Source organism: Hyperolius riggenbachi, chromosome 6 (genome assembly GCF_040937935.1).
Source record: "Hyperolius riggenbachi isolate aHypRig1 chromosome 6, aHypRig1.pri, whole genome shotgun sequence".
NCBI lineage: Eukaryota > Metazoa > Chordata > Amphibia > Anura > Hyperoliidae > Hyperolius > Hyperolius riggenbachi.
In genome coordinates this window covers 372,505,730-372,532,045 of record NC_090651.1, presented here as the reverse complement: position 1 = coordinate 372,532,045, position 26,316 = coordinate 372,505,730, and the positions used below count along the sequence as shown (strand labels likewise).

General features: G+C 44.4%; 1 protein-coding gene and 1 long non-coding RNA gene across 2 annotated transcripts in view; both read right to left on the bottom strand.

Annotated features, from left to right (window-relative positions):
• The window catches only part of LOC137521945 (uncharacterized), a 30,058-nt gene extending 28,091 nt beyond the window's left edge, over positions 1-1,967 (bottom strand). The window contains exon 1 of the long non-coding RNA XR_011022239.1: positions 1,915-1,967. This is a non-coding gene — a long non-coding RNA (uncharacterized lncRNA). The remainder of the gene's footprint in view (positions 1-1,914) is intronic.
• A 4,614-nt stretch (positions 1,968-6,581) lies between these two features.
• LOC137521944 (urokinase plasminogen activator surface receptor-like) lies at positions 6,582-16,283 on the bottom strand. The gene is made up of 3 exons (XM_068241901.1): positions 16,177-16,283; positions 15,510-15,650; positions 6,582-7,314 (listed from the first exon to the last, which is right to left on the bottom strand). The coding sequence occupies exons 1-3, from the start codon at positions 16,205-16,207 to the stop codon at positions 7,124-7,126; spliced, it is 363 nt and encodes a 120-aa protein (XP_068098002.1). The 5' UTR covers positions 16,208-16,283; the 3' UTR covers positions 6,582-7,123.
• Positions 16,284-26,316: the final 10,033 nt, after the last annotated feature.

Genomic DNA, 26,316 nt, shown 5'->3' with positions numbered 1-26,316 from the left:
TATACCTCACCTATGCAAATTCACATGCGAATTCGGGGCAAAAACGCATGGGGGATCGCATCCGCATGCGATTTCATCAGCGGTGGTATCCAGGCGATTCCGCACCGCAACAGTGGAAACGAGTCCTAACTTGTTACTGATGGCAGGACAGGTCCTCCTCACTCCTCTTCAGTGAGGCCGCTCACCTGGCAGCTAATCACCATGCGGGTCACAATGCCTGTAACATGACTGGCAGAGAGGAGAGCTGCCTGATTGGCTGCACGGTGCAGAGCTGCAGTATAGAGGAGTGAAGAGGCCCTGTCCCGTCACCAGATACAGGTCATGTACAGTATATCGCTCCACTCCTACTGCTCTGCATTTAATGCCCCCCCCCCTTCCTTAGCCACCCCCCCAGCCCCCCTGCGATGGCAGGGGTTGTGGGGGCTATTGTTACACCTCTGTACAGTTGATTGCTCCACTTACAGGTTGGATACACACAGCAGCCAAGTGGTATCTAGAAATGAATATACAGTATATTCTGGGTCCTTCTCAATGTAAAATAATCACCAATCACGGTGTAGCAATAGACTCTGCAGGGGGCCCAGAAGCCATTGGGGGCACCATGAGCGGATGCGTTTATTTGCCCTGTCCTGAGAGACTGACAACCAAGGAGGGCATGGAGAGAAAAAGCTTTCTGCTCTCTGCACAATTGTTCTAATGACTGCATCTGCTCAGCCACAGATAAGGAATCATACAAAGTTTTGCAGACAAAGATTTGTAGACAATTCAGTGTGCAGCAGGGTCTTGTGTACAGTGTCCAGCCCCCAACCTCTCTACCCCTCCCCAAGTGATCTGTACTGTAGTGATGCTGGAGAAGTCTTCAGAACCAGTTTTACTCATCTGTCGGTTTTCTGTATGCTTTTTCTGCACACCATGTGTGTCTGTATGTGTGAACACGTGCACGTTTTATCACAGAAGCTAATGTAATTGATAGAGAAAATGTGTGCAGTGCTTCACTGCTGTCTGTTTTTATCTGCATGGGGAAAACACATTCAAGTGTGCACTAGCCAATTGTATAACATTGGTTCTCAGTTTACACCTGTGCAGAAAGCCGGGAAGGGGGCATCCAAAGTTTCACAGGGGAGGGGGGGGGGGGGGCAGTAATTTCAATTTACGCCCCCGTCGCCAATCACAGCTCTGCCATAGCCAAGCTAAGCTTCCAACACAAATTGGACTCTGCCTTCTTCTTATAGGCTCAGGAGGTTACCCTGAATTCCCCATCACCAGAAGAGTCGCAGCTGCATTACAGCATGCAGTGTGTGTGTCATCTTATATCTGGTCTGACTTTATTGTGGTTGCATTTATTACATTACTATGCTTATATAGGCGTGGTACTAGAGGCTAATCTGAGACAAATTCACAGTCAGTGTACAACACATGGAAAGTCGGCTGTTTAGTCAGCCTTGAACCAAGTCCGATGAAGGCTTTTCATAAGCCGAAAGATCACCATTTATTCATCTCTAAGTTAGCCAATAAATGGTATCATCCTGATTCAAAAACTCCTTGCTTTTAGTCAGCCTTGTAAACCGAGACTGAGAAGCGAACATTTGTTTGTAGTTATGAAACCGAGAGAAAGACAGGGAAAGTGAACAGAGCACGAGGGAGAAGAAAGGAAACATGGCGGAGGGGCAGGGGCTGGGTCGCTGGCTCTGTGACACTGTCAGCAGGCCTAGGGTTATTATGTACATTTACCATCGTTTTATAATGTGGAGCATGAACTCCTTCTAACCTATAACAGGAAATCTCTTTAGCTAAACATTTACTAACAAAGAATGAACTAGGTCGCTACGAAGAATGAGGAAGCAGCCACTGTGCCTAAGGAACACGCAAAAACATTACGAGAAAGTACAGTTAACAAAATAACCGGTGACTTACTTAGACTGTGCAACGGAATGACTCAACACCACGTCGCCATCTTCATTCCTTCTCAGCGGCAAAACTAAAGGGCTGGTCCTTCCGGTGATAATGTCATTTCCGGTAAAACTTAAAGGGCAATTGCACTTTTATTGCTATCAATAACATTTCAGCTTTACACGTCTTTTTGTAAGTTAATATTATTAAAAAAGTTGTTTGCATTCTAGATTGTTGCCAGTTACCACTGTCCAAAACAGCAGTACACAACGTTTTTCACCACAGCGACAGTATTGTGTTTGGCGCATGGACTGCTTACAATTCTACTTTTGTTAAAAAGAAATCAATATTGGCCTCAATTCACTAAGCTCATCTTCTGTCTTTAATAAACATTGTGTGCTGTTTTTACTGTTACCACCATGGGCAAGCATGTAGTATTCACTAAACAATTTACCTCAGGCTACTTAAGAACTCTGTCTTTAAGTAGAGTGACCAGATTTTTGTGGGCTCAACCTGGGACGGGGCGGCGGGGGGGTTGGCTGCCGAAAAATGGGGGCTGCGCACAGCGCGAAAAATGTGGTGGCTGCACGCCGCTCCGACAAATGGCTGTGGCCATGGCATTGTATGGCCGGAGCTAATGTAATGATGAAACAGCGAGGCATAAGAAAGCAGCGTTTACGCCATGATGTGGTCAAACGATGATTCGCATCATGGGTGTGCAGAAACTGTGTGATGCTATTTAATAGAATACCGTAACCCCAAAGCAGCAAACATAGCAAACTGTGACCATTAAATAATAAATGCAGCAACAGTTACCCCAGACACCAGAAAATAAACACAATGTGGGAAACATATCAGCACAAAATAAACGCATTGCGGGCAACATGTCAGCACAAATAAATGGGTAAAGCGGGACGTATGGTCACCGTACTTTAAGTTAAAAGGAATTGCGATAATTCAGCCTTAAGTAAATATCCACAATACACTGCTACTGAATACGCAAATTATCTCTTTTCGCCCCTGTAAGCAGGGCAAGCATCCAGAACTACTGGTGTATAGCCAGCCTATAGCTTTAAATTTTACAGATCCAAACCAAACCCACATGTGACAGCCTGTTTCAGAATTTTGGACCTCCTCAGTACATGGCAGGGATTGATATGGCTGTATGGGATAGGGCTTGGACCAGTACAACAGAGTAAACTAGCAGCTCAGGGTCATGGCCATGGCCTTTGACCTGAGCAACTGGAGCAGTAGCTCAGGGCGCTGGCATCCAGGGGGGCGCACGTGATGTGCATTCAACTGGCCCTGGCTGCATTTCTACCTGCTGGCTGCGGGCTCCGGGTCCGTCTGTGACTGCTGCGAGTGGTAGCTCCGCCCCCTGGTGCTGCTTGGGTGAAAACTCCAGGAACCTGCCACGTCCTCTTGCTGAGTCTGTGTGAGCCGTGCGTGCCAGTAGCCCCGCCCCACGCTCACAGGCAAGGCACCAAAATCTGATTACGCTCAGGGCACTGTGAAACCTAAGGCCGGCCCTGCTCGGGGTGACCCAAACCAGCAGGAATGTATAGAGGGATAAAAGAGACCTAAAAGCCATCCTACTAATAAGCAATGCTTGGTGTGATTTACTTAAAACAGAAGGAAATTTGCAATAATTCAGCTTTCATTGAACATCTGTGGTTACCCACAATGCACTGCTACTGAATATGCAAATTATCTCTTTATGCCCCCGAGGCTTGCTATACACCAGCGATTCAGGATACAAGCCTGGCTTCGTGGACATAAAGAGATAATTTGCATATTCGGTAGTGATGCATTGTGGGTAACGACATATGTTCACTTAAAGCTGAAAAATTATTACAAGTACATTTTGTTTTAAGAAGGTAAACCACACCAAGCAGTGCTTTTTAGTAGCCCCCCACCTACGCCTGCCACTATTCTACTAATGTAATCAAGGGCAAAACTAGTGACCAGTAGAGGCCAATCAGCTACAATAGGTTCAGGTAAAATTAAAGTGCCCATCTGTTCTTTCTACAGCAGACCTGAACTCAGAACTTCCTCTCTGCTCTAAGAGACACAACAGCATAATCCCCTTTAAAGAAAAATGTTTCTTTATTACAGCTGATACAAATCCTGCCACAAATCTGCAGTGTGTCTACTTCCTGCTTTCATAGAAGCAGACATTGGGCTTGATTTACAAAACGGTGCTAACTTTAGCACTGGCCCTTAGCATGTCTAAACTCAGTTGAAATGTGAGAAGTAGTGATCGTGCGCAAAGTACCGCGAGCAAAGTTTTGAGAAAACTAGTGCTAACCTACTTAGCACGCCTTAAGACTTTAGACGTGCTAAGTAGGTTAGCACCGCTTAGTAAATCAAGCTCTTAGAGTTAACATGCTGTGGTTACCAATTAGCTTTTCAGCTGTGGCTGCCAGAGGACACAGCTGAGAGATCAAATTACAACTGGTGATTAGACACAGATAAGGGGGAATTAGACAGGCTAAACTCTCTAAACACATACAGGGTGGATTTATGCTTTACTTCTGTCCAGTGCAAGAGGTCAGGTCCACGTTAACCAGAGTAAACAAAAACAGGTGGGGGTTGCTGGCCCTGTATAGATCTCAGGGGATCAATAGTATAAAAAGTAACTTTTATTATACATCTTAAAAAGTCGGGAACATAAACATCAATAAAATGTAGATTTTGAAGTCATGTCCATACAGACAGTACAATGTGCAGCCTAACGCACGTTTCGTAGCTAAACTACTACTTCTTCAGACATGAAAACTGCAAGTAGACATCCGTGAAGTCAAAGATAAAAACGCAGAATCATACAAACATAGCACAATAGTATCCACCCAGATGTTCGGAGTCTCCCCACAAGGTAGGGCAGTACAGTCCAGAGATTAATAAATAAATGTAATCCTGTTCTGGCCAAGAAATGGCTCATAAGTTATAAAAGATTCAGCGTCCCATTAGAAGTAGATTGATAAACAGCGGGGTGGTGTGCAATGTTAATGCAGCATTGAAAAATAGTTTTCTCTATTTATTAAGCTATATGCTATAGGCGTGGCTACAATTAACCTCCCTGGCGGTATGATACCTTCCTGATTTTATGGTCTAAAATCCAGCGCTGCAGTTCCCCATCCGTCATCCAAGTGGCGCTGTAATCCTATAGTGAGATTGCCAGCTGTTGTCATGATGACAGTCGCTGATCTCACCTGGGGATGCAGAGCCTCTGTGGACAGGAAGAGGAATGGCTGCCAGGATTGGATCACCTGGGAGGTGGGTAAAATCGCCAATGCCCTGCATGGACCTTCCTGCGGCTACCACGAGTATAGCTCGGGGTTACCGCTCTGAGCTGTGGATTTCCAGCCCGAGTCTAGTTCGTGGTTACCGCTAAGTAGGTTAAACTATATGAATATTTGTGATATGTTCTTTTTATAGTTTTACTTTAGCAAGACTGAAACCCATTTTCTTATGTCATTGCCTAATGGTATCTTCTGCTAGACAGGAAGGATAGATAAGGAGGTACACACCCTGTTTTGTTATCTGACATATGCATACCTCCCAACTTTTTGACATAAGAAAGAGGGACACTTTAAAGCGGGATTGTCACCATAAAAATCAAATTTCAACAGCAACTGGTCTGAGTGTATTAAGTGATAAAGATGCTAATCCTGCTTTCAAAACTGTTCCTGCTGTTATCATTTGGAGTTATCACATACCTTAGGAGCACTGGCCCTTTAATTGCCATTGCCAAACAGTTGCATGCTGGTAGGTTTTTTTTTATCTATATATTCCTATTCTTGCCTTTATTTCCCCCTCCTTCTAATGACATAAGACAGGGCAAGTCCTAGTATAGACCTCAGTGGGAGTGTCTGAAGACTCTGGCAGGAGGGTGGGTAACAAATACACAATTAGCAAGAGGAGAAAAAAAGAGCAAGGGAGGAAATGATGTCAGTCTGGCCCATGTACTACTTCCGGGTCGCAACGACCCGCAGTAGTACGCATGCCCAGGGCCGGATGCATTCATTAGTACGCATGCCCTGGCCTGGCGATGCGCGTCCTTGATTACGCGCCTGTGGCTGGGCACACTTCATGATGTCACACTCATGCACAGAACCACAGGTGCACAATCGAGGACGTGCATTGCCGGGCCAGGGCGTGCGTACTAATAAATGCATTCGGCCCAGGGCATGCATACTATTGTGGGTCATTGCTACCCGGAAGTAGTACGGGGGCCAGGCTGCCCATAGCTTCGCTATTTATAAGTACTTGAACTTTCTTAAAGGACACCCAAGGTAACATGTGACATGATGAGGTAGATGTGTATGTACAGGGCCAAGCACACAACTTGGTTGGCTGTGTTCTTTTTTTCTTTCTGCCTCTGCCTGAAAGGGTTAAACATCAGCATGCAAGTGACAGTTTCTGTGCAGTTAGGGACATGGTCGGACTATAGCATAACCCTCATTGATAAGGAATGGCAGCCATAAAACACTCGTCTGACAGAAAATAGCTTCCCGAGAGCAGGAAAGGGATAAAACAGGTTTATAGTTCATTGATTTTAGCTCTGGCATACTTCAATAAATGTGTCATTGAGCAGAGACAATGAAACAGTAAAAACTTAAAAATAGATTTATATACACTATAAAATAAAACAGTGGTATTCTAAACAAAAAAAAATTAGGAAAAGGAGGATCAGTTAATTTTTACTTAGGGAGTCCTTTAAGGCTAATTTCACACAGAGAGTGCCAACAGGGTAATATGCATGAACAGGAAGTACGTCACTGCGATGGGGAGCAGCAAATGAATGGAGACGGAGGGCAATTAGTGTGAACAGGGCCTCAGCAGTTAAGGTGAAGTTCCCAGCTTGTACTCCTTTCCTTCTTACACCTCAAAGTGTTTAATGATAAAGTGTTTTACAAACTGGAGGGTGGATTTAAAAGGACTCTGGAGAGAAAATGCAGCTGTTGTTCAGAGCGACCAATCAGAATCTTCACTTCATATCACAACAGAAGCCTAATTGGTCACTCTGAGGAACTGCTGCATTGTTGCTCCAGTTTTCTGTGCCTCAGTCTCGATACATCTCTTTGGGGTTCTAGTCATGCCTCCTGCATTTTCCAGACTGTACATTCTGTGGATTTGAAAGCTGGAAAAAATATACATACATACATATATATATTAACTTAATTGTTTATGTAAAATAAAATTAGCATTTTTTATTTTTTAATTAAATATTTCACAGTAATAACGTCAGGATCAGCAGACAGGCAGCAGCCGGGAGGTAGAGGCATATTCGGAGGTCCAGACTTCCGTCGCTGCAGGTATACTCCACGCCTTCTTCTGCGATTTCATTCTCGGGGTCATTGTAATAATCGCATATGCTGTTGGTGACACAGCCAGACAAGGATCCTATCAGTGTCACATTATCTGCCAAAAAACAAAACATCAATTTCAGCAATCGATTTAGGCCCCTTTCACATTGGTGCGGTGCGTTACCCTGTTTTACCGCAGAGTAATGCTGCGCCAGGATTTAATACCTGGCACAGTGCGACGCGTTTTGCCGGAAGTGTCCGGTTTTGCCGCGAGGCAACACCGCGTTGTCGGGCAACATGCACAGCAATGTACAGTGACTGGAAATCATGTGAGTCTATGGTAACGCAGACTTCTGCGCAATTACAATTTTGGCCACAGGAAGTGAGCGCTAGAGAACCTCACTTCCTGCTTGGCCTGCAGCCAGAAGGGAGATTACCATGCACTGCAGGATCCGCACTGCAACGATCCCAGAACTGCCAGTTGGCAGGGTGAAACGGCCTAAATGTGCGTACACACATGCGACTATAGTTGTTTGAAACGATCGTTCCCCGATCATTTCACACAACGATCGTTTAAAAAAACCTCCAACGATCATTAAGCCAAACGATGGACGAGCTAGATCGTTAAAAACGAAAGATCTGCCTTGGTGGATTTTTTTAAACAACGATCGTTTGCAAAACAAGTACATCAGACATTACAAGTACATTAGAAAACGGTCGTTCGTACTAGGCTTGACATGCGCATTTTGTTATATCTCTATGGAAGTTTTCATTTTAATGCTCAAGTGCAACACGTGGTTTTCTTTATCTAACATTCGTTCTATGAATGTGTCCTGTGACACGTTAATTGCTCCGTGATTATACCATAATTTCATAATATCATTTTAATGGACACTAAAACAGGACAGAGTGTTTTTTTTTAATGTGTTTTCAATGCTGTATTATGTAAATGCTCTACCTACAAACCTACAGTATGAGTTCTCGTACTGTAATGTAATATACGTAACGTTAGTTTTGCAGTGTAACGTACATCTTGAACCATTCGTTACGTGCGGAACTTCCTATGATGTCACTTCCGGGAACAGTATGTGACATCTTCACTGTACAGAAGATATAATAATGGCTAGACGTGAGCCAAACGTTCGTTGGCATCACATCCATCGCAGAAAACACGCATTTTCCTGTATTCCTGTATTTTCCTGTATTCTACTGTGACGTTGTTCCGGATCGTTCGTTAACAAACGATCAGATCGTTACACACTTTTAAAAGCTACTTTTGCTTAAGTCGTTCTTTCATCCATTAAAAGATTGTTCGTCGTTCACAACGAACGATCATTGTCGTATGTGCGTACGTAGCTTTAGGGCTCTTTTCCACTACGGCGTTTGCGATGGCTGAATCGCAAAACCGCAAACCGCTAGTGATTTTTCAAATCGCTACAGTTTGCTTTTAACATAGGAATCGCGGTAAGGTCATTTCCACTACCGCGATTCGTTTTTTACCCGATCGCGATCGTGCGGCGGAGCGATTATTGGCGCGATTTTGCTATGCATTGCATAGCATAGCAAAATCGCGATCGTAAACGTTGGAAAATCGCAGCGAAATTTTGGGCATTTGCTGAATCGCAATCACTAGCGTTCAGCGCGAACGCTTGTGATTGCAAGTGGAAAAGGGCCCTTAGAGTCACCAAAATGACCAGCACAATCAGGGCCGGTGTACACAGACTTTCATCTGCTTCTGAAGGAGGTGGAACAGATCCTGAGAAACTGTGACAGCTACAATCAGCGAACAATAACGATCCTTCTGGCTGACAGGCTCATGCTTGTCGTTATTCACTGCCTAATGGGCACATCAAAACATGGACAGCAACCAATCAGCTGCAGGGGAACTTTCAGGTAGATTGTTTTGTCCCCTAGCCTCTAGAAATGGTAAATGGCATGCTGATAGTTTTGGCCTGCATGCAGATTTGATACAAATGATGCACATCCTTTAATCGGGCAAATCAAATGCAGTCATGTAGCAATAGGGGGTGCAGAGGTAGCGACTGCACTGGGGCCCCTGGACCAGAGGGGCCCAGCAGGGGCCTGCCTTCAACTGCTGTATTAGCTCTTCATTGGTTCTATGCTGGTAATGGTCACCCCTGTGGGCTTGATTCACTAAAGTGTGCTAAGTGTTAGCATGCTAGTGAAAAGCAGCTTAGCACGTGCTAACTGGCTCTTTGTGTGCTAAGGCCTTGTTTCCATCTGTCCGCTTCTATCCGCTTTTTATCAGCACGTCAATGTTACAGATTGATACATGCTGCTGAAAAGCGGACAAAAGCGGACAGAAGCGCACAGATGGAAACAAGGCCTAATAGGTGCGTTAGAGTTTTCACGCGTAAAGTTTTGCGCTCAGCGCTTCGCGTGCAAAATCAGCCGCTTCACATGCTAAGTAGCGTGATAAGCAATGGCTTCACGTGCTAAGGATACTTAGCACACGAAGCGGCTGATTTTGCGCTAAAATAGCACGCGAACAGCAAGAGCAGTGCAAACTACTTAGCATCCTAGTTTGCACATGCAATGCCTTAACACGTGATAACTCAGTTATCACTGGTTAGTGAATCGAGCCCAATATGTGCTTTGAATAATGGTAATCATTAGCAAACTCCTCCTCCTGCTGTTTTTTTTGTTTTGTTTTCTTTTTTTGCTACTGTCTCTGCAGCTGTTTTTGGCAGATTTTGGTGCTCCATCATTTGCTATAGAGCAGTGGCAGACAAAGCCAATGGTGGGCACCTGTGCAGAATTAATGTAGGGGGCTCCATGTAAGTGGGCGTGGTCAAGAGAACATGGGTGGATCCAAAAATGTAAATAACATAAAAGTATGTGAACCTTCTCTGCATTTTGTAAGCACTGTATTAAAGTGGCACATATTTTCTACCTATTCGTTATGTCTCTTGCAGCGTTTTGCTGGCAGCGGAATTACATCTTACCTGAGTCTATGGCGGCCTGGAGAGGGGATAGTAATTGACACTGCCGGGACATGTGCAGGAGCAGGGTGAGCTGTTTTTCAGATTTGCCCTGCGACTACATTTTCCAGCGCCTTGATTATATGTGTGCTTTGCAGCTTGCTTGAAGAGAAGATACATTTACTTTCCCCGACTGAAAGTACAATGTTAAACCAAAGTCTGTTTCACACCAAACAACACTGCAGTGTGAGAAAGCCCATATGGATGGCGATAAGCAAACACAGTGCAATCGTCCTCCATTCGCCCCAAGTGTGAAACAGCCCTACATGATCAAATGCAGAGCTGGGACAAGGTCCTCCAGCACCCAAGGCTAAGACACCAAAGTGCGCCCCTCCATCCCTCCCACCCCAGCCGTGATTGCTATTAGACCAGGGCCCCCAACACCGTAATCTCTAGTTATCTGGCTTGCAGTCACTGCCATGTATCTCCTTTCCTTATTTCTCTCTGCTTCAAACACAATAGGGAAATGATAGCTGAGTGAGTTGTGAGCCCCCTCCTACACTGCGCCCTGAGGCTGGGGCCTCTCTTTCCTCTGCCTCGGTCCCGCCCTGCTCCCCTTCCTATACTGCGCCCTGAGGCTGGAGCGTCTCTCGCCTCTGCCTCGGCCTGGCCCTGCTCCCCCTCCTACACTGCGCCCTGAGGCTGGAGCCTCTCTCACCTCTGCCTCGGCCTGGCCCTGATCAAATGAGAGATTATTTAAACCAGAAAAGGCATATATTGTGAGGCTACCACTGCCCAGTGGCTCTGCCTCCGACACAGGACACCAGGGTTCGAATCTCGGCTCTTTCTGTTCAGTAAGCCAGCACCTATTCAGTAAGGAGATCTTGGGCAAGACTCCTTAACATTGCTGCTGCCTATAGATTGCCTCCTAGTGGCTGCAGCTCTGGCCCTTTGAGTTCGCCAGGAGAAAAGTGCATTATAATTATTCTGTGTCTTGTCTTGCCTCTTGTCTACCTGGCATTTTTTAGTTTGTGTTACGTTTATCTGGGTGCAGTGTGTCCTATATTGCTGCATTTGAAGTGCTTTGCAAAAATACTTTTTTAAATGACTCGCCCCGGTTTGTGTGATTAATCAGCTGTCAGGTAATCAGTCATCAGGCTCTCAGAAACTGATCAGCCCCTGCACTTATTTCCATGCTAGTTCCAGGGCCTTTGGGGGAAACATACATTGTCTAAAGTCTGTCCTTTATCTCATAACTAGAGGTGGCCAATCAGATGTTAATTCCGGCTGCCAGCTTGGAAGCATCCGATACAATTTCACAGGAAGTACATTTTATTGACCAAATTCCAAGCTGCATACAACCTGCAGGCAAGCTGGAATTATAAGCATCTATTCTACTTGAACATCAGTAATTAAAAAAAGTGAGTGCTCATGACATCTAGTGGCAGAAAAGAGGAGTTGCAGGATTCACCCAGTGTACTGTAAATCATTATTTTCTACTAGCAGACCCGCGGCGTAGCATACGCCGCATAAGAGGGTAGAGGGCAAGAAGGGGGTATTGGGCACAGCGGTGGGAAGGGGGGTTGGACCCCCCCTCAACTGGGTCCCCCATGTGTGCTCTACCTCCAGCTTAAGCTCAGCAGGAACCCCCCCTCACCTGGGTCCCCCATGTGCACTCCCCCTCCTGCTTAACCACAGTAGCAGCCGCCACTATTAGTAAGAGGCAGTGGGCAGGGATGACTCACCTCTACCGTATTCTATCGTGCATTCCACTGTCGTCACTTCCTGCGATGCCGCACACTGTATTGGTGGAATTTGACTTTTTAAAACAGAAGGAAATCTGCAATCTGCAATAATTATGCTATAAGTGAACATTTGTAGTTACCCACAATGCACTACTACTAAATATGAAAATTACCCCTTTTCCCCCTTGGTAAGCCAAGCAAGCATCCAGAGCTGCTGGTGTATAGCGAGCATATAGCTTTAACTTTTACACAGTCATATCAAACCTACATGTAGACAGCCTATTTCAGACTTTTGGTCCTCATCAGTACATGGCAGGGATTGATACAGCTGTATGAGATAGGGCTTGGACCAGTACAACAGAGTAACCAAGCAGCTCAGGGTGACCCAAACCACTCGGAATGTATAGGTGGATAAAAGGGACCAAAAAGACCTCCTACTAAAAAAATCAAAGCTTGGTGTAATTTGCCTTCTTAAAGGACTTCCGAGGCCAAAATCTGCCCTCAAAACGTAAAAAAAGTTAACTACCTGCATGACTTTGTAAGGCAAGGAGGACGCCATCTGCGCCCCCCGTGCCGTTCCGCCTGGTACCCTCTGCTCAATAGCCCCCTGAAAGACTGTGACCCCACGGTCCGGGTCGGTATCTGCAGCCTGCATAAAGATGGCCGCCGGAGCTGGCTACGGCTGCGCAGCTCTAGGGCCAACCCCCGATCCACGTAACAGGCAGCGTGGATCGGAGGGTTGGCCCTAGAGCTGCGCAGCCGTGGCCAGCTCCGGCGGCCATCTTTATGCAGGCAGCAGATACCGACCCGGACCGTGGGGTCACAGTCTTTCAGGGGGCTATTGAGCAGAGGGTACCAGGCGGAACGGCACGGGGGGCGCAGATGGCGTCCTCCTTGCCTTACAAAGTCATGCAGGTAGTTAACTTTTTTTACGTTTTGGGGGCAGATTTTGGCCTCAGAAGTCCTTTAAAATAGAAGAAACTCTGCAATAAATCAGCTATAAGTGAACATTTGTGATCTCCCACAATGTACCACTACTAAATATGCAAATTATTCTTTTTCACCCTTAGTAAGCCAAGCAAGCCTATAGCTTTAAGTCTTACACAGACATATCAACCCCACATGTGACAGCCTAATTCAAACCTTTGGTCCTCATCAGTACATGGCAGGGATTGATAAGGCTGTATGAGATAGGGCTTGGACCAGTACAACAGAATAACCAAGCAGCTCAGGGTGACCCAAACTACTAAGAATGTATAGCGGGATAAAATAGACCAAAAATCCCTCCTACTAAAAAAAAAGCAAAGCTTGGTGTAATTTTCCTTCTTAAAACAGAAGCAAATCTGCAATAATTCAGCTATAAGTGAACATTTGTGGTTACCCACAATGCACTGCTACTAAATATGCAAATTATCTCTATTTGCCCTTGATTTGATATGACACTACTTCTTGCTTGGACCAGCCCCTTCCTCTTGCTTGGACCGGCCCTGGGGGCGGGGCGCTACTTCTTCTTCTTGCTTGGACCAGCCCCTTCTTCTTGCTTGGACCAGCCCTGGGGGCAGGGCGCTACTTCTTCTTCTTGTTTGAAGGTTGAGGCACTTATTCTATTATATATATAGATTTGAAGCAGGAGTAAGCATAACATTGAGGGTCTTTTTACACTAGGTGCAATGCGCTGCGATTTAGAACAATCGCACAGCACCGGCGCTGACAAGTCGCACCGTGCGTTATAGCTATGGTGCGACTTAAAAAGAAATGACATGGCACTTTCTGGATTACCGCAGAAGTCGCACGGTAACACACTGCAGCTTGTGTGTTACCCAGGGTACTGCCATCACATCACTTCACACCGCAGGCAGTGTGTCGTGCTTCATTGACTGTAATGAACGCTGCTACCAGGGAGAGTACTGCGATAGGACGCAATGGTAAGTGTTAAAGGGCCCTCAATAAAAACGTGTTTTTCTACTTTTTATTAAACATACAGTTTTCATATGGGGGTTTTGTGCAAAAGTATTGTCTGTTTCCCAAAGTACAGTTTATCGTCTCTGAAAGCTGCCATTGCAATTAATTACATAGCTGCTGTATTTATTTATTAAAATGTATTTCAGTGATTCTGGCGTTGTCTTTAGCTTACAGGGACAGCAAAGGGATGATTTGCATACCTAAATAATAGCAAATATCTTCTGTCTTAGGAAGGCAAACTTCTGTTTTGCATAACATTTTAGTAAGAGGGCTTTTTGATCCTTTTTAGACCCTTATATTTTCCTAGTAGTTCTGGTTCAGCATGAGCTTGCTGGTTAGTCTGTACCTCTGGGTGTTTCAAGCCCTACGACATAGAGCCACATTAATCCATGTCATGCACTGATGAGGATCAACCAATCCGAAACAGTCTGTATGTATGTTGGATTATTGTGGCTCTGTAAAATCAATAAACTGATACATTTCAACAGTTCTGGAGCTGTATGTTGCTATCAGGGACAATAAATGGACGGTTTGCATATTCAGCAGTGATGAATTGTGGGAGATATCTCGGAGCTCACTCCAACCTGAGTAATTACAAATACCTTCTGTTTTAAAAAGGCAAACTTCTGTTTTGCAATGTATCCAGTGAGATTTCTCTCCTGCTAACCATGCAAGCTGAAGCACTGCCAGGAATGTTTACTAATAGTGGCAGACAAGGAAACATAAAGAAGATAATATAATCACTTCCTTTAGCTTCTGATTCAGATATAAGCTTCCTACTGAAGAAACAAGTGCTGTATTTAACTGTTTGAATGCTGTACTGCTACCACTTTTTTACAGTATAAAGCAGAAGAGGTGCCAAGCATAGACTGAACCCCTAGCTGTGTGTTACTCCTGTTGTTTTATTGCCTGATGAAGTGGGATTGTGCCCATGAAACGCGTTGCCAGTTATCACTAGGAGTATGTGAATAAATTGTATCAACTATATCGACAGCATCGTGGTCTGTTTGGAGTGGCTGGTCCACCCCCGCCTCCTCAACGATTTTAGATGATTTTAGCGTATTTTACTCTTTTGGCGCCTCTGTACACCTCTACAAACTTTTTTTACAGTAGTAAGTTTTATGCTGTAAATCTTTTAGCAGAAAGAAAAAATGCTGAGTTTCATATCACTTAAAGAGACACTGAACTGAAAAAAAAAATGATATAATGAATTGGTTGTGTAGTACGGATAATTACTAGAAGATTAGTAGCATATCTCATATTTTTATTTTCAGTTATATAGTGTTTTTTTATAACATTGCATCATTCTCTATATTTGCACTTTACACACTACTCAGCATTCTAAATTATTTTACAGAGCAGGCCAGTGAACTATTGACCTGTCCTCTGGAGAGAAAAAGAAGATACTGTGACTGACAGCTGAGATAACAAGCTTCAGAAGACAGAGCTCTCTGCCACTTTGAAAGCCGTGGAGCTCAATAGCTTTTTTGCATAGATAACAACTGGAGTTTCTTAACTCTTTCTGTACTGAAAACAATATTAGACTTATGTCTCTGCTCCTAATGCTTTATTTCTTAGCAGTGCTACACATACAAATCATGATATCATTTTTTATTTTTATTTTTTTACTTCAGTGTCTCTTTAATAACTGTGATATTTACCTTCGGTTTTCGTGACGAGGAGACACCTGTTCTCATGGCCTGTGCAGTCTATGGCCTTGGTGCTTTCACACCAGTCAGAATCCGCAGGCATACAAGTCTGGCACATCTGCCCATTCAGCTCCTCTGTGTCGTCTTCTGGCACTTAGAGACACAAAGAGAACAGCGCTATAATGACACGAAATGGAAGTACGTAGTAAATAAAACATACGTTATTAAAGGGGGTCTGAAGTGAATATAAAAAAAGATACTCACCTAAGGAGAAGGAAGGCTCTGGGTCCTATAGAACCTTCCAATTCCTTTCCTAGTCCTGTCAGTCCTGCTCTGGCTCCCCCACTAGCATTCTCTGACCGATCGGTTGGAGATAGCTCTCTGCCACTGACCGAGGCTTTCGGAAGTCTTCGGGAACCTGAGTGCACCCAAACACGGTCCTCTCGCTGTCTCGCGCATGCACAGTATGGAGCCGCTCCTCTTCGGGAGAACTCAGTCTCCCAAAGCCTTCCATGGTGGGAGATTTGAACTGGGGAGCCAGCGCTGGAACGCAGGGACAGTGAGAGGAACAGGAAGGTTCTATAGGACCCAGAGCCTTCCCTCTCCTTAGGAAAGTATATATATATCTCCCCCTACTTGTAAGGTTGCGGACTAGGGGTGGATGGCAGGCATTACTTACCAGATTTGCATGTGATTTGTATGCGTTGCATGAAGTTTGTATGTTATCCCTGCGTTGCTATTTGAATGAGAGGAGACAGCCGGTATAATGATGTCTTTATCTTGTGATTCTAGCTAATGCAGGCAGAGAAATAGCTGCAGCTTTATCTATCTTTATTTATCACTTCCTTATTCACAAACAGACAAGACTGTCACATGACCCAGCATCACTGTAAGGGCTGCTGTACAGCTTACACATTGCCACATATCAGAATCATTTTTATTCACCAAGCATAACTGGGTTGTGCCCAGAATTGGATATGGCTCATTCAAAGTGTACTGGGTCACAATTAGTGTTGGGCGAACATCCAGATGTTCGGGTTCGGGGTGGTACGGCCGAACATGCCCCCGATAATCGGCATGTTCGGGCCGAACCCCGAACCCAACCCGAACATGTCCCTTTGGGGCCCCCTATAGGGTCCCAGCATAAAGGTAGAGCATGCCCCGAGCGCGGGGGGGGGGGGGTCGGAAATGCCCCCCACCCCTCCCCGCTAAGCTCTCCCTTCTGCTGGACCCTATAAAATTACATTGAAGTCCCCCAAAGTACCTGGCAGGAGGAGGGCAGGAAGCGGGCAGCCGGAGATCACAGGCGCTAGTACCATCTGGTACTTCCGCCCTCTCTCTGACGCACTTCCTGTTTACATTTGTAAGTCGTGTCAAGAGAGAGCAGAAGTACTGCGATGACGTGTACGAGGGTACGCGTCATCTACATGATGACACGTACCCTCGTACGCGTCATAGCGGTACTTCTGCTTAGAGCTTAGTTAGAGCTAATAACCTCTAACCCCCATTTAGATGGTCTATTTTAATTAAGGCATCTTGATGACATGTATTTATGCTTGAAAAAAATATCTGTTTTCCCTTTTGATGTTGCATGTATAAAGCTGTCTGTACCACCAGTTTGCAAACTAACAGGATATAAGCCCGACGAAGGCTGCAAGGCCGAAAGCTTGCTTATTTTTATTCATTTTTAGTTAGCCAATAAATGGTATTAGAGAAGGATCAGGATTAGAACATTTTAAAAAATAGAGGCTTACTTTCTCGCATCAGAGGAATGCATCCATTGGTCCTGCAGCAGGAAATCACCATCTTCTTGTGCCATCCGCTGCCGCTGGCACTGCCGGCCATGTCACACTGGCTGCGGGGCATACAGGACATGGAGTAGGATTCCACCTCCTCTTCATCTGCGGAGAAACAAAGGCACATATGTCATTCACTTTTACTCCTGAGTTCTCTCCCAGGTGATATTTTCACACATTGGCTAACATTCATGAAAGTGTTGTCGGTAACAAAAGTTAGTGCAGGAAAACACCGCTGTCGGTATTTTACACTTCTGGGTGGTCATTCATAAAAATGTTGCCTGTTGCGGTACAAGTGCGGAGTTTTTCTGGAACAGGCTGTCGGTAGGCATGCGGAAACAGAGAAGCTGCCTGAGTCCCTCCGTGCGCTGCTCTCTCTGCTGCTGCTTGGGAGGTCTGTCCCATTCACTTACATGTACTCCACAAGCTTATCGCTACTGCCTAGGAAGCGGTAATCCCCGTCTGCATACCGCTTGCGCTAATATTTTATGAATTGACATTTTGTTACTTTTTCCAGATAACTCTAGAGAATCACCGCACAATGCGGTAATTTATCGCTCTGCTAGGGAATGTCAGCTTCGCATAGGGAAAGAGCCTTTATGAACACACAACTTGCTCAGTGCTCGGTAAAGTCAGCTGTTTTAAGCATTTCCGCATGCGGGAATGCTTTATGAATGATAGCCATTATCTGTACGAAGAATGGCTTTTTAAGCCACTAGCAAGCAAGTCAATACTCAGAATAATTTTGACAGTTCGTTTTCACCAACTTTTTAGTACTTTTTCAGTTGCAGAGGCCAGGGCACTATCTGCAAAGAGTTTGTATGTTCTCTCTGTGTCTGCGTGGGTTTCCTCCGGGCACTCCGGTTTCCTCCCACATTCCAAAAACATACAGATACGTTAATTGTCTCCACCTAAAAAAAAAAAATTGGCCCTAGACTACAATACTTACACTACATAATATAGACATATGGCAATGGTAGGGATTAGATTGTTAGCTCCTTTGAGGGACAGTTAGTGACAAGATATATATATACACTGTACAGCGCTGCATAATATGTCGGCGCTATATAAATACTAAATAATAATAATAATAATAATAATAATTAAAGGGAAGGTCCAAGCAAATAAAAAAAAAATCTACTTACCCGGGGCTTCCTCCAGCCCCCGGCAGTCGTTCTGTGCCCTCGGCGCATCCAGCCGGTACATATGGCTCAAACCTCCAATTTTAGGTTCGCAAACCTCGAACGTGAACTTCCGCAAAAGTTCGCGGGTTTCGCGCGAACCATGCGTACCCAATGGGGCCATCTGCGACAGACAGGGGTGTATATGCAGTGTCAGTGGGTCGCACAAAAAAAATAAAAACACATCAGAAGAACATTAGCTCTCAAAAGAGCAGTTTTGGGGTGCTTTTCATCAACAAATATCAGCAAGAAGCAAGAGCAAGCTAACAGAGCTCCTAACTATCGCTTTCCCTATCTCTCCAATGTCTCTCCCTTCTCTCACTAATACTGCAGCACACAGAGTGAAAACATTGCAGACGCTGCTGCGTTTTATAAAGGGGGGCTCCAGGAGGGAGTGCAGCCTGATTGGCTGCCCTGTGTCTGCTGACTGTGATGTAGAGGGTCAAAGTTTAGCCCAATGATGTAGTATAGGGGCGGGTCGAACTCGCAGAAAGTTCGCGTTTCGCCGCGAACGCAAACTCGCGTTGTTCGCACAAACAAGTTCACATGCGAACTGTTCGGGCCATCTCTACCAGCCGGTGGCCTGGGGTCCCCTCTGTTGCAGATGCTGACCTCGCCAGGTCGGCATCTACTGCACCTGCACAAGAACTGCTCACGGTCGCGCTGACGTGGTCTGGAGTATACTGCGCAGGTGCAGTAGTTCTGAGCCTGCGCAGAAACTCTCCAGACCACGTCAGCGCCACCGCCAAGGGCTCTCGCGCAGGTGCACTAGATGCCCGTCGGCATCTGCAATGGAGGGGACCCTGGGCCACTGGCTGGAAGCGGAGCTGCGGCGAGGGCATAGGATGGCTGCCAGGGGCTGGAGGAAGCCCTGGGTAAGTTTTTCTTTTTTTTTTTTAATTTGTTTGCATCTTTCCTTTAAGCAGAAGATTAAAAATGATCTCCCAGGAGAAACATAGGAGTTAGATACCTCAATAGAGGGAAGCTTCTAGATAGTCAAGAGGCTTCCCCGATCTTCCTAAGACCCTCCATTCTTCGATACTTGACATTAATAACAGATATTCCCCATGACCACGCTCTCCTCCGTGTACTAGTGCTGCTGCACTGCGCAGGTGCAAAGTATGGCCTGCACAGCAGCTTAGAGCCACTCAAACATGGCTTTTTTTTCTCCATACAGGAGTGGCTCCATGCTACTGCTACATACTCGAAGGAGTGCATGGCTGCATACAGGAATCGGGTCCCATCCGGCAGTGGTGGGGTCACGGAGGAGTTTGGAGCATCAAGATGCTTTCCTCTACTCTGGTAAGTATCTTCGGTAATTTTTTCTTTTCATGGCTTCAGCTTTACTTTCAACAGGGATGTTACCTTTAATGTATACGTTGTGTGTACCTCCGCACAGGAACTCATAATGACAGGTCTCAGTGGGCCCCTTGGTACATAATTCAGCTTCGGGTTCACAGATCAAGCAGGACAGACAGCAGCCTATGGAAACAAATAATGTGACACAGATTGAGAGTTCGGCTCATTTTCCCCTGTACGCATTTCGCTGCGACTTGCAGATTTTCCGTGGTCCAGAAAAAGCAAGGGAACTGCGATTACCATGGGAATTGTGGTGTTTTTTTTTCCTTTTCTTTTTACTGATGTGATTCAATTTCTTAAATGGAATCTGAAGTGAAAATAAACTTATGAGATAACAAATTGTATGTGTAGTACAGGTGAGAGATAGAAAATTAGTAGCACAGATATGAGTCTTATATTGTTTCCAGTACAGGAAGAGTTAAAAAAAACCTCAGTTGTTTTATATGCAAAAGAGCTTCTCTGAGCTCTCCGATCAGTTAGACGGCTACAGTGCTGTTTTCTGAGGCACTTATTCTTCAAAGAAAAAGTGACAGGGAGCTTCGGATAAAAGTGGCCACACACTATACAATTTTTTAAATATCTGTTCAATTTAAGAATTGCAATCCATTTTTCTGACTGATTGTAACATTTCAAAAATATGACCAATGTACCATACACCTATGTGCAATGTTTCCCCAATTATGATAAAAATGATTGGACAAATGGAAACTCTGAGAAAATTGCTAGGTTGTGTATATTAATAAATTGACAATTCAACACACACCATACAATCTTTAGAAAAATTGAAGAAAAATTTCCAGCATTTCGAATCAATAAAAATCGGAAAAAAAAACGGGAAATCCGATCAGATTTTTCAGTTGAATGAAAAAAAAGCTTTCGATTTTTCGGGAGATCATATTTATCGAATTGTTGTGAAATCGGATCATTTTATTGCGTAGTGTGTGACCACCTGAATGGAGTAAAATTTTGTATAAACACATGACGTAGCTGCAAATAAATATTACATACTTACCTCACGGTCAGTTCCTCTCAGAAGCTCACCATTTTCTTCTAACAGTGATCCCTTCTAGTTCTGACAATATTTTGTCAGAACTTAAATATACCAGTTGCTGCAGCCTGTCAGTTATATATATCAGCTGCTGTCAGCTACAACTGAATGTGCAAGGTAATGTCCATGTTTCCCTATGGCTTAAGTGGGTAATATTACATTTTAACAGTGTGCTGACTAGGAAGCTGTTATGGGGTAATGGCCATTTTCAAAATGAAGGACAGAGAATTCCATTGATCACAGCGGACAAATGGGACGCAGGAGAGGAGAAAGAGATTGAGTAGTAGAGAACACGGGAGGTAAGTATGACGTGTTTATGTTTATTTTGACTTTTAATTTTTAGTTCAGGTTCTCTTAAAGATTTTACTGCAGGGAAGTTTAAAGGGTCATTAGCTCTACTTTGTTTTATAGTTTAACATACAGCGTGTGGTTTGTAATTTGCAAATATGACAGAATGATGCAATGCTTTAAAAATAAAGCTATATACCTGAAAATAAAAACATGAGACTCTTTCTTTGCTACTAACACTCTATTAATTATTTGCACTACACATACAATTCATCATATCACAAGGTTTTCTTTTGCCTTCAATGTTGCTTTAATTAAAATCATGTTAAGCTTTTAAAACAAAAAAGTTAGATACGTAAGAGGGATAGCTCTGGATCCTTTTTGCTATTATTATTGATTTATAAAGCACAAACATATTCCGTGGCGCAGTACAAGGCAAGAAACAAACGTGCGGTACATAATAATACAGACAAGACACCAATATACAGAATACACAAATGGTACAACATAACGAATTGGTAATAACAGTGACAAAAGTAACATGATGAATAAAATGTGTGAAAAATTCCAAGACACAAATGGTGAGAGAGCCCTGCCCTTGCGAGCTTACAATCTCTTCCTGTTCCTTCCTGCATCCCCTCAATCCACAGCTGGGCCCCCATTCAAATCTTCCACTGACTGCCTCCTTGGGTGTCCTCTGTAGTACTTGGGTCGTCTGGAGACGAGCAGCTCTGTACTGTACATGCGTGAGCCCATGCTTCATGTGTTCACAGTATGGAACCGCGTATCTTCGGTACTCTTGGTCTTCCAAAGAGACCCAAAAGCCTTGTATACATTAAAGTCGGAGCTGGAACGGGGCGGGGGGGGGGGGGGGGGGGGTTGTGGGCGTTGGTAGATCGAGAGGACACAGAGAGGAATAGGAAGGCTGTAAATGAGCCAGAGCCTTTCCTCCTCTTAGGTAGTAGCAGTAGAGTATGAACGGACACTGGAACACTAATAGCAATCCCAAATCTGATCTCCCAGTTGCTACACACTTTCGTTCCAACAGACACAGCATGAATGATCTTCGTGTCACTGCCCTGAAGGGTGGCTTCAAATAATCGAAAGAAAGATTCATAGCAGAGACAAAATGTATAAATTGGTTCAAAGCTGTGGGCAAAGGCTTGAATAAGGACAAAAACGTTTTATACTGATAAGAGGTTGATGATATTTAACCACTCTGCGACCGCCTAACACAGGATGGCGGCCGCAGAGTGGCTTCCTCGTTCCTCCAGGACGCATATATGCTTCATCTCGTGGTGCGTGAGATTTGATGGAAATATGTAAAGAGAAGAACCGAGAGCCAAAATATAGTGTAGTAGGTTATGGTAATGGGAAAAATTAAAGAAGAGTACAACGATATACTCACAAACACGGGTTACCTCTAGGTAACCACTATATAAGCAGGTGAGGAGATTAGCCTGTCCTCACTCAGGAATAAGAAGTCGCTCTCTGTAGATAGGAAAAAGATGAGGTATCCCCCTCCACCAAGGGTGGATATTAAATATGACGAGGACAGAGGCGCCAAAAGAATAAAAACAGTACTTAAAAGGTTTAAAAATTGCTTAGGAGGCAGTGGTGGACTTACCTCCTGCAAGCAGACACAACAAGCTGTGTATTTAGAACAAAATAAATGTATTGGTACACTCCGGGGGGTAGTCGCAACGCGTTTCTTAGGCAAAACCTGCTTCCTCAGGCAATGGTAAACGGAGTACACAACTGGGGACAAGAGGCATAATTGATGTATGATCCCAGACATATGCATAGATAAGTATAACAGACAAAATGGTGGTAACACATGCATAGGTAAGTATAACAAATAAATAGTGACCTATGTATAGGTGAGTATAGCAGATATATGGTGGTAAAAATATATATGTATACACTGGTATATGTAGTGTTTGGGTCGTTCCAGCATTGTTTATTGTTGCTGTGGGGTGATGTATTCTGTGAAAAATTGGATGATAGTGAGGGGCCATGGAAAGGGTGGGGATTTCGTTATTTTAAAGTGCATAAACACATGTATGTATATATACACATTTCGGTCGGTGAATGAGGGGGTATAAATTGTATATAGGTATTTATATGAGGAATGGGGGGGCGAAGCTGGGAAGCATAGGTGTATAGATTAGTATGTTAGAGGTATGAGATGTGTGGAGGGGGGTGGGTTAACACTATTAGACTCAGGGGAGGACTGGCCAGGGGGGAAGGGGGGAGATTTCCCCCCAGGCTGCCTCTTATTTGATGATTTAGGGCTGGTGCAGGGCCTGCTGCATTTAGGTTTTCTTGTAAAAGGCAATGTGCAACACTAGGCTGGCTGAGGGAAATAAAAGAGCAATTACAGGGCAATTAAAGGGCGGGTAAGCTGGTAAATGTACACAGCATGATGCAGAGCAGAGGCTTGCCTGCAGGGTCCATAGAAAAAAACTGTCTGCTATCTCACCATCATAGGTCCCAAATGTCCCTCTTTTGAAGGGACAGTCCCTCTTTGGACATAAGTGTTTGTGTGTGTGTGTGTGGGGGGGGGGCGGGCTTGGGGAATTAAGGTGGCCATACATCTGTCGACTCGGCAATCAATGTTTTGATAATTACTATCCAATTGGATGAAAATCGATGATTTGACTGATTTCGGGTGGAAAATGGTTGAATCTGAGACGCTGGAAAATTTCAGGCTGATATGGTTGATCGGTTACCCATCGGTAACGGCTTGCGATAATCACAAACGACGGACATGATGGAAATCCCTGGATGTCTTCCCTCCAAATGTTTTATGTGACCCCCAATGCCTGTGTAATTATAGTTTACCTGTCACGCTGTCCTGAAAGTGTCCTTGCTGTATTTCTGCATGGGCGCCCCATGTGAGTACCGGCATATAGAAAGTGGGGCGCGTGGTGATGCCTTTTGGGCTGAGGCTGCCATGAACACGGGCCTCTAGTTTGTGTTTTCCCCCCAGGCCAAAAGGTCCCAGTCCTCCCCTGATTAGACTAGCTGTGGGGTGTGGGGGAGAAGGAAGGAGGGAGGGGGGGGGCCTAGTGTGAGGGTCCATATGGGAATAGGCTGAGGATAGTAGAGAGAATATTGTTTAACATTATCTAAATCTGCATTGTCGCAATATAGTATAATGAACGGGTTTCACTTACCAGCAATGAGTCCAGGTAACACCTGGCGCCTTGTTACCATGGTGTCCCGGACCTGCTGTTTAAATATGGCAGAGTGGCGTTCCTGGACCTATCAGAGGGTGGGGGCCGGCTCCTTAATCCCGCCTCACGGGATCAACTAATCTGTGCCCAGCGTCCAGTGCGACCATGTTTGTCGCAACTGGATGATGTGGTGGATAGGGAATGGGCATAGAGTCTTGCCGTCATAATAGGGGCGGCACACTCGCAACGGCGGAGGTATCCCCTGTGACGTCACGCGTATGCACTGCGCATGCGTCAGATGTCCTTCGGCCATATTTGAATTGGGAAGAGCTGGCTAACGCGGCGAATCTCGCTGCTGTAAATGGGAAAGGGTCATATGGGTGCAATAATAGCAAAATAAATCAATGGTGCACGGCTTGATCAAAGTTAGTCTTATGCCGGTGTATGATTTATTTGTTTTGATAGCCTGCTTTGGGGACAATATGGTTAAGATGTATCTAATAGGTATAGAAGGTAATGTTATGGTGCCATCTAGTGGGTGATTTTAAACAACAGCATTTTTATAAAACATGTTTATGTTTATATAGAATAAGATAAACTACAGTTGTGCATCTAGAATGTATAAAAGGACTGTCAAATCAATAAAATCACTACATAGAAAGTCCCGGGATTAAAATTTTAAAGTAATTAAAAGACAATCTTGCTAAACATATTTCTACCAGTATTTTGGAATAACTGAATATATAAATATATTGTGATGCAAGGGGATAAACAACATATTAGGTATGAGTGTGACAGTAAAAAAAGAACTTTACATATAATTTTCGTTAAGAGTGGAAAACATTAAAACATCATAATATTGGCTAGTACTAGTATACAACGAGTACACATAAGAAAATGGTGACTAACAAGAATGATAAAAGAGGCGACCGATTTAAAAAAACTTTTCCTGTTATATTGTGATTAATGTATTTTTTCGAGAATTTCGTTGAGGCCTTCCGGAACGAGGGTCCTCAGTATTTGGATCCAGAACATTTCTCGCGCTCTAAGTTTATTGAAAGCGTCCGGTTGTGATTGGTCAATGCATTCGATGAGGGTGATCTGAAAAAGGTGGGGTCATTATTGTGATGGGTGCCAAAGTGTCTGGATACACTGTGCAGGGGGAAGTTTTTGAGTATGTTTCTTTTGTGTTGTCCGATTCGACTCCGTGCTGGTTGAGTGGTGCGGCCCACGTACTGAAGGTGACAAGGACAGGAGATGATGTAATTGACGTACTTAGAGGTGCAAGTTATGTGGTTTCTAATATGGTATTGTAATTTCGTGGTGTTGGAAAAATAGGAGGCGGTGGTCTGGATGAATGGACAAGCTTTACATCTGGTGTTATTACATGGCGAGCAACCTGGTCTGAGCTGTATTTGTTGCGTTTGTTAGGGTTCTTGTATTGGTGGTGTTTTGAAACGGCTGGGTGCCAAAAAATTGCGTAAGTTAGGGGCTCTTCTGAAGGTAATGGCTGGTGTTCGTGTGATGGTAGGTCGAAGATATGGGTCCTCTAGTAAAATGTCCCATCTTTTTTTCAGGATGTAGCGGATCTGGAAATGTTGAGCATTGTATCTAGTAATGAAGCGTGGATGATTGGTGGTTGGCTGGTCTGTGGGTATAGATGGTGTGTTGGGGACTGTTTGTAATTTTGCTTTGAATTTGGCGTCTTTAATGAGTTTTTTGGGATAATTACGGGCCTGGAATTTTTTTGTGAGGACTTCAGATTGGATTTCATAATCTTTGGTATCAGTACAGTTTCTACGGATCCTTTTGAATTGGCTGTATGGGGTGTTAATGGTCCAAGGGTGGTAATGAAAGCTGTCAAAATGTATATAATTATTGGCGTCTACCGGTTTGAAATAGGTTTTGGTTTTTATATGTCTGGATTCGGTGAATAATGTTAGGTCTAAAAATTGTATAGTGGTGGGA